The 8,070-nt window shown below is 42.2% G+C and overlaps 3 protein-coding genes across 7 annotated transcripts; 1 reads left to right on the top strand and 2 right to left on the bottom strand.

Annotated features, from left to right (window-relative positions):
• The first annotated feature begins 884 nt into the window (after window positions 1–884).
• On the top strand, window positions 885–2,805 carry LOC104805297 (glyceraldehyde-3-phosphate dehydrogenase A, chloroplastic). Of its 2 annotated transcripts, XM_010529815.1 has the most exons (5): window positions 885–996; window positions 1,083–1,193; window positions 1,412–1,719; window positions 1,812–2,056; window positions 2,125–2,805. In XM_010529815.1, the coding sequence occupies exons 1-5, from the start codon at window positions 955–957 to the stop codon at window positions 2,625–2,627; spliced, it is 1,209 nt and encodes a 402-aa protein (XP_010528117.1). In that variant the 5' UTR covers window positions 885–954; the 3' UTR covers window positions 2,628–2,805. The 2 variants fall into 2 exon arrangements, with proteins under 2 accessions (XP_010528117.1, XP_010528120.1); XM_010529818.1 differs by lacking the exons at window positions 885–996; window positions 1,083–1,193 and having other exon boundaries at window positions 1,629–1,723.
• On the bottom strand, window positions 2,671–6,130 carry LOC104805296 (probable magnesium transporter NIPA8). 4 transcript variants are annotated; one of them, XM_019201533.1, is made up of 14 exons: window positions 5,860–6,129; window positions 5,582–5,761; window positions 5,310–5,492; window positions 5,105–5,186; window positions 4,943–5,004; window positions 4,748–4,833; window positions 4,570–4,643; window positions 4,382–4,484; window positions 4,140–4,268; window positions 3,944–4,043; window positions 3,726–3,845; window positions 3,446–3,594; window positions 3,262–3,361; window positions 2,671–3,173 (listed from the first exon to the last, which is right to left on the bottom strand). In XM_019201533.1, exons 3-14 carry the CDS (start codon window positions 5,400–5,402, stop codon window positions 2,985–2,987), a joined length of 1,287 nt encoding a protein of 428 aa, XP_019057078.1. In that variant the 5' UTR covers window positions 5,403–5,492; window positions 5,582–5,761; window positions 5,860–6,129; the 3' UTR covers window positions 2,671–2,984. The 4 variants fall into 4 exon arrangements, with proteins under 4 accessions (XP_019057078.1, XP_010528116.1, XP_010528114.1 ...); XM_010529814.2 differs by lacking the exon at window positions 5,582–5,761 and having other exon boundaries at window positions 5,105–5,174; window positions 5,860–6,130; XM_010529812.2 differs by lacking the exon at window positions 5,582–5,761.
• A 581-nt stretch (window positions 6,131–6,711) lies between these two features.
• On the bottom strand, window positions 6,712–7,582 carry LOC104805956 (ethylene-responsive transcription factor ERF088; the record flags this gene model as incomplete). The annotated part of the gene is made up of 1 exon (XM_010530676.2): window positions 6,712–7,582. A coding segment is annotated over one exon (726 nt), but the record flags the coding sequence as incomplete, so codon positions are not given.
• Window positions 7,583–8,070: the final 488 nt, after the last annotated feature.

An 8,070-nucleotide genomic window follows, 5' to 3' on the forward strand; every position in this document is an offset into this window, starting at 1 on the left:
CTTTCCCTGTTGTCCATTTATGATCGTTTTTCTAGCAAATTTGATCATCTGATCTTTCCTTTTAACGTCAGTCTTGTCCATGGGAACTATATATATCTACTTCAAAACTGTGAAGATCTTGGTTCAGCACTTGCCATCTTTCTCTGCAACTATGTACCTCAAAATTGTGAATAACTTGATCAAAGCTATGGCCCATGGGAAACTATTGTATGGATGTGTCTACGGATCTCGTCTTTGAAGGGTCTTCTGCATGTCATTTACAATATATGCTATGCTGGTAAGGTTTTTCTGAAGGGGAGATTGGATTATATGGCTCAACATTGTGGAGATGAGCTAAGTTTTTCATATTAGATGGTACATGTGACTGTTCAGCTGAGTAAATGGATCAGATGCTCCATAACTCTCCCCTGTTTATGCCCCTTGAAGGTGTAAGATTCATGTATACGTTTGTTCTTCTCAGATGGCTTTTCTGACAAATAGATGTGCCTTATGAAACCTGGCATGGGTTACACAGTTCAAGAATCTTCATCATATGGTGTTTGTTTACTACAGGGAATGCGCTGTACACCTCTTCATCATATGAGTGGAGCAAGAACTATGTAACATGTCTGGTTCGAAGACAGGACAAAGGAAAGGAAAGCCATGAAATTTTCAGTGGCTCTCCTTGTTTTCGCAGGAGACAAAGCTGTGACCACACGATCAAAAGCCCAAGTGAGAAGCCCAAAACAAATGTTCTTCAAGGAGAAAAGGAATAATAACAGTTGGAATTTTGATCATGGAAACGTGAAGAGAGAGAGAGAGGCAATAACTAAACCACAGCCATAGAAATGAGTTACAAAGCTATCCGAAATCTCATCCTCTCAGTCTCCAACTCATCATCACACACACACAGTATATTACCACTCGTTGCTTCACTTCCTCTTTCTGCCTCTTCAAAGTTAATTCCTTGTCGCCATGGCTTCGGCTACTCTCTCTGTGGCCAAATCCTCTCTCCAGGTTTCTTCTTCTTCTTCTCATTCTCATTCTTTTGGATTCTTACTTTTTAACCTTGTATGTTTTAACGTTTTCTACTCTGTTTTCAGCTTCAGGGTTTCTCAGAATTCTCTGGATTACGCAGCTCATCAGGCCTTCCCTTTGCCAAGAAACCTTCTTCTGATGAGTTTGTTTCCTTCGTCACTTTCCAGACTAAAGCTGTGAGCTTCTTCTTCTTTTTCCCTCTCTCGATCATGGCGTTGCCTGTGTAGTCCACTCACAGTCTTTAAAATTATAAAGTTTGAAGCTTTTACCATTGGAACTGATTGCCCGGATACGAGATTCATCTACCAAGACAACATATTTCAGTTTCAGATATAGAAATGCTGTGATCAGCTTTAGCTGTTAACCGTTCCTTGGTGTGTTTTTTTTGTTGCAGCTGGGGAACAACAATGGCGGATACAGGAAAGGTGTGACGGAGGCGAAGATAAAAGTGGCCATAAATGGATTTGGAAGGATTGGCAGGAATTTCTTGAGGTGCTGGCATGGCCGTAAGGACTCTCCCCTCGACGTCATCGCCATTAACGACACTGGAGGTGTCAAACAAGCAGCGCACCTCCTCAAATACGATTCCACTCTCGGCATTTTCGACGCCGATGTCAAGCCTTCTGGAGATAAAGCCCTTTCTGTCGATGGAAAGATCATCCAGGTTGTATCTGATCGCAACCCGGCTAACCTCCCCTGGAAGTAAGTCACTTTTCAAATTTCGATCCAAATCTTTCCCCACAGAAACCCGGATAAGCGATGAACGTTTGGAGAATGTGAAATGAATGGTTTAGGGACTTGGGCATCGACCTTGTGATTGAAGGAACTGGAGTGTTTGTGGACCAAGAAGGTGCTGGTAAACACATTCAGGCTGGAGCCAAGAAGGTTCTAATCACTGCCCCGGGAAAAGGTGATATCCCGACCTACGTGGTCGGTGTCAATGCCGATGCTTACGATCCAGCCGAGCCAATCATCAGCAATGCGTCTTGCACGACCAACTGCCTTGCCCCATTTGTCAAGATCCTCGACCAGAAATTCGGTATGCCTTCTCGAACCACATCTCTCTTTTCTGGTTTACTCTCTCTGCTTATCGTTCAACAATGGCAGGAATTATCAAGGGTACAATGACAACAACTCACTCTTACACTGGCGACCAGAGGCTTCTCGACGCGAGCCACCGTGACCTGAGGAGAGCCAGAGCCGCGGCTCTGAACATTGTCCCGACTTCCACTGGAGCGGCCAAGGCTGTGGCTCTTGTCCTACCCAACCTCAAGGGCAAACTCAACGGAATCGCCCTTCGTGTCCCGACCCCGAACGTGTCGGTGGTTGACCTCGTTGTCCAGGTTTCAAAGAAGACTTTCGCCGAGGAAGTGAACGCTGCTTTCAGGGAAGCGGCTGACAACGAGCTGAAGGGGATTCTGGAGGTTTGCGATGAGCCGCTCGTGTCGGTGGACTTCAGGTGCAGCGATGTGTCGTCGACCGTTGACTCGTCGTTGACCATGGTCATGGGAGATGACATGGTTAAGGTGATTGCTTGGTATGACAATGAATGGGGCTACTCTCAGAGGGTTGTCGATTTGGCTGACATTGTTGCCAACAACTGGAAGTGATGATGATAATACTTCTGAGTTAATCTCATGTAACATTGTTCTGGTTCCATTTTTTTTTTTTTTGCCAACTCGATTTGAACATGTCATATTGAACTTGTTATATCTATCTATCTATCTATCACTGTCTTGAATTCATGTAGAGCTTGCCTGGTTCAGACATGGCAAATGTTTCAGAGGATATACAATAATGTCCTGGTTCTTGCAAGAATATACAAACTCGTGTGTATGGTTTTTGTGTTGCTAAGAAGTTATCCTTCAAGAATGAAACCCTAAAAAAATGTCAAACTATCTACTATGCATGGGAGAGGAAGGAGAAGATGTTACCCGGTAACTTTCTCGATACTCGTTTTCTTGATTCTACTCTAAGTCCTGTTCGTCCATGGCTACTTTGTTCCAGCCCGACCCCCCTCTCATGGAAAGAACCTTGGCCCGTTCGAGGCCATTTCCTCTGAACCCCGTTATCTTCGATGACACCATTGGCATCACGAGAATCGCTGATGCATTGATCGATTCCTCACCAAATCCCAACGATACTAAACAAGCAGTCTGCAACAACAAGACACAAACTTATCTCGTTTTTCATGGAATCTCACCACCAAATAAGACATCCAAGCTCGTGGGTATGTATACATACCTTTGCCTTTGCAATAAGACCGGACACTTTCATGTACATTCCTTGCACAACTTGTCTTGTTGAGTCTTTGGAATGCCCGTCTTCAGATGGCGGTATCAACCTGTTAATAAGATTTGGGTGGCTTAGTTAGATAGTATGGTAAAACATCCATCCAAGCAATGGTTTATCGAGAAGAGCATTGTACCTGTCCTCTTCAGTTGACACCACAGAAACTAGAGTTGGATTATCTTTCGCCTCAATGCCTCTCGTATCATCGGGTGCTAGTAAGGAAATGCCTATGAATACGCACATCATTCCCGATATGAACATTGTTGTTCTTAGAGCATCAAACACCTGTTTAGAAAGAGAAGATGATTAAATTAAGCTTATCGTGTAATTTAATATCGCTGAGACATAACTAACGATTCAGATCCCTCAGCCCAAAACAGCACGAATCGAGCGTATGAGAAAGACAGGAAAGAAACCTGAAATTCCTGAAAGTAGATGAATCCTGTACAGATGGAGAAGAAAGTCCAAGCAATCTGAAACATTGGAACTATGAGAATTGCATCAAATAGAGACAACCCTTCGTTCAACCTTGTCATCTGCAACAAAGATACCAAACATAAAAAATCGTATAATCAGTAACATGGTTTATCTCAAAACACACGGTGAGAGCAGGAAAAGTCGCATTGTGGTATACCCAGAATCCGGCTGTACTAAGAAATAAGAGAAGCATAGAGTATGTGAACCAGCTATTCAACTCATAACTACTGGACATGGCCAATCTCAGCAGGTTCGAGCTGAAATACGAGGAAAGCTATATAATTAGTGCCCCAATAAACCTTCATAACTTTACTAGCCATTACAAAGTAATGCCAGAAAATTCACATACTAACAGTGATTTTGCGAATAACACTGAACATGATCCAATAGCACCAGAGACCACAGCATATGAGAAAGGAAGCAGCATGTGCCAATAGGGTGTAAGCTGCTGTCCAGGTACAGATAATAACAGTTCTCCCTTCCTGAAACATTCCACGTTAACAAACCATTATAAAAGGGTCGGATAAATATTAAACACATTGCTAATTAATGTAAAACCTGAGTAAAAAACCAACCAATCATCCGTAAATCTCACCGGTAGATGAAGTGGTTGAAGGCTACGATTAGAATCAAAATCAAACAGTAGATCAAGAATGATATATTGCTGTATTTCTCTGCTAACTGCTCAGGTGTGAAGACTGAACACAAAAGAGGTAATGTTTGGTTATGTTTTGAAGGAAATATAGAAACAGTATCTAGAGGTTAGTTGCTCTTTGAACTTACCTGGTGACTGGTGATTGCCAAATGCAACAAGAAAGACGTTTCCGATGACTATAAAGGCGGTAGCAACAAGTACTCTGCAACCAATGCATATAAAAGAAATTGAAGAATAGCATATGCAAATTGGTAATGGACCATACAATGGGATGAAATGAGATTTGCAGCAAGAATTTTGACGTACTTGACCGTTACCATTTTTTTCAGAACAAAATAAGCAAATGCAATATTGGATACAAACTGAATGGATCCCAGAGCTGCTAGAAGAGACTGCAAAACAGAATGTACAAACATACAAAACCCCCCGAAGAGTTACAAAAGGAATCATCAAATCCAAACAAACCAGGCAAGTGGGCAAGTTTTGAACATTAATACTCACCTGTGCAGCATAACCAAATGAAATGAAATTGAGGCAATTCCCCAGAAGAAAGAATAGGATCCCTGCAGTTCAAGAACATTGTTCTCAGAAACAGATTGTTATACGCCAGAAAAGGAAACGTAAGGAAAGGCCATGACATGCAGAGCAAGACCAGAGAATTACCAACTCTCCATGTCTGAAAGTATATGATAGGCTTCAATGGCGTCTTCCCTCCACTATTCTCCTGCATAGCCTGCTTCTCTCTCTGGCAATACACACACAAACAGAACATGCCAGAAAGATTATAACGGAAGGAAGGAAATAGCAGTGCTAAATTCGAAAACACAAAAGGTAAATGGAAAAGCATCAGAAAGTACAGAATGAGGACCTCATTATGACCCAACTTCAGAAGGTTTGTGCCGAAATTGATGGCAACGCTTCCAAAGATGTTGATGAAAGCTCCAATCACCCACTCTCCCATGCTTCAAGGATGAAATGGCCCAGAAAGGGAGCATCTAAAAGCTACAACCTTCACCAATCACTGGCTCTCATGAGATTTTTCCCACCTAATCTGTAGGAGACAATAGCCCTTTAAGCGGATACCTAAGAAAGAGCTTTAACTGGTGAGATGATAGATGATTGCGAGGGCTAAGATCAGACATTCATAGAAGGTCTGAAGAAAAGGAAAGGCCACGGATTTTGAGAAGACGTCGAAGACCCGTTTCACATATGTAATCAGGGAAATGCAGATGCAGAGCACGAAATTTTCCTTCACAATGAGTCGTGGGTCTGAAACAATCTACGAATCTATGAAAGGAGAGACCAAAAGAAACAAAATTTCTGCAAAAGTGGGCAATTGTGGGAAAACAAAGAATAAACGGGGTGTCTGGTTATTATCAAAGAATCAACGAGAGGGCAGAGAAGAAACGAGAGCATACCTATGAAGAGAGCTTCAGATCCAGACCAATTTTACCAGAAGCCAAGATTGCAAGACTCCCAAAACAATTAGGGGGAAAAAAATGGGATAAGGTGAGATGGAGCTTTACCAAAGAAAATGGCGTTGAGTAGAAGAAAGACAGGATCTCCCCATTTTTTTTCAACTATTGAAAATTCTAAAGGTCTGAAAATAAAAAAAGGTTTGATTTTTTTATGCCCGAGAGCTCCAAACGGTGACGGGTAATGAAGACGACGTCGATCAACTGTCGGGAAACTGTGAATTCGATTTCGATCCTTATGGTCGTTGGTTGGGCCCTGTCTCGTGTTCTCTTACTGCTCCGTTTTGGGCCTTTCCCTTTGTGTTTTTTTTCCTCTTCCCTTTTTTTTTACGAACACCCAAAGAAAAAGAAGGGACTTTGGCTGGCGGGTAAAATTAGTCACACGCAAAGGCAAAGACTTTTCCTATGTTGGAGGCACGAAATGGATTTCTCCGACGAACTTATTCCAGATTTGAGCCGGAGAAGAAGAAGATTGATCATGGTTCTTCTTCGTCGTATTGGTAAGAAAATCTCTTCTTCTGTTTTCATTTTTTTTTGGGCTGAAAGGAGCTGAAGAAAAATAAAAAATTTGTCCACTATATCTGCAGAAACCTCGCATTCTGGAGGTAGATGATCTGATTGTTTTTACTGAAGCATCTGGAGATGCTTCCGTGTAACCTTACAAATTTTGCAAAGGAGAAATGCAGAGTTGATCTCCTTGAAGGATCATGATATTCTTTGATCCAGAAGTTGTATTCCTGGTTAATGTCTCTTTTAATCCCTTAATCTTCAACCGAAGAATTCGTAGTTATAATGTTAAGGGGAAAAAAAGACAGCATTAGAGTTCGCTGCAACCATTTAAGAGCAAGAAATACAGATCTCCAATAGAAGAAAAACTGATATCAAAATGCTTGTGGAGATCAGACGAGAAGCAAAAGGGTAGAGGAAAGTGACAACTGAGTCAGAAGAAAGAAGAGGAAGATCCAACGTCCTGACGCTGAGGAACACCGTCCTTATCCGTGTCATCACTGCAAGTGCTGGGCATGTCACTGAAAAGATGATTCTGAAGATATGACTTGGTGTGATCAAATTCAAAGCGAGGAGCTTCATCACTAGGAGTTGGACCTATCTTCATCTGGTCTGTACTACCCTGCTCACCCATGTCCTGATAACCAGATAGTAACAATGGTCTGCCATTGCTACTGTTATCATAACAATGTGATACATTGTTTATAAGGCTAACAGGCTGGTTCTCTTGCAGAAACCAGGAGGAAGGAGAGACCCAATGTACATTTGGGTCAACACCGTTGTTGTCCTGTGGCTGTTCTTGAAGAAAATAGTATCTTGAAGATTCCCCAGAGAGATTGGGGTCAACCCAATTGTTGTCCGGTGGTTGTAACTGTTGATCTTTCCCCAGACAGGACATGGAAGATCCCCAACACACATTGTGTTCAACAGAGTTGTTGCCTGATGATGGCTGTGACTGTTGTGGCTGTCTGTTCATGGAGATGTCAGGGTAGACAAAGTTGGTTGGAGCTAGAACTCCGATCATGGAGCGTGCAGCTCCATCATACGCTAAAGCAGCCTCCTCTGCTGTGTCAAATGTTCCAAGCCAATGCCTTTCTTTCGTGAAAGGGTTTCTGATCTCAGCTGCATACCTTCCCCACGGTCTCCTTCTCACACCTAGGTACTTCCCATCTTGTGTTTTCCTTTGTTTCTTTTTGCTCTTGTTTGATGATGTTAACATGTCTTGGATGTTTTTCTTTCTTTGAGCTTTGTGTGTATCCTTACATTGCCATGAGGCGGCTATATAAACACATACGTAGATGAGGAGAAGAGACTGGACAGTGTGGGTTGTTGTCTTTTCTCCCTTAAATTAAGGGCTTAGTTGCCAGAAAGATAACTCTAAAGTCTTTCCATCTTCGTAGATTGTGTCTTGTCGGATCAATAGGACAAGAAAAGTTTGCTTGTTGCAGTGTTCCGTTAGATAAGCCCATATGCCCTTTTGTCCATTCTGTATGTTTCCATATCCACTCTCTTCTTGCAATGCATTGTTTAGTTCTATCAATGATGAGAAAACGTATCGAATATTTCATCTTTGATCCTTTTTGTGCAGTCCAGGATCATTACATACACCAAGAAAGAGAAACCAAGCCTGAAGGAAAGAGTGAGTCC

The sequence above is a fragment of the Tarenaya hassleriana genome, unplaced genomic scaffold, assembly GCF_000463585.1.
Source record: "Tarenaya hassleriana unplaced genomic scaffold, ASM46358v1 Cleome11, whole genome shotgun sequence".
Taxonomy (NCBI): Eukaryota; Viridiplantae; Streptophyta; class Magnoliopsida; order Brassicales; family Cleomaceae; genus Tarenaya; species Tarenaya hassleriana.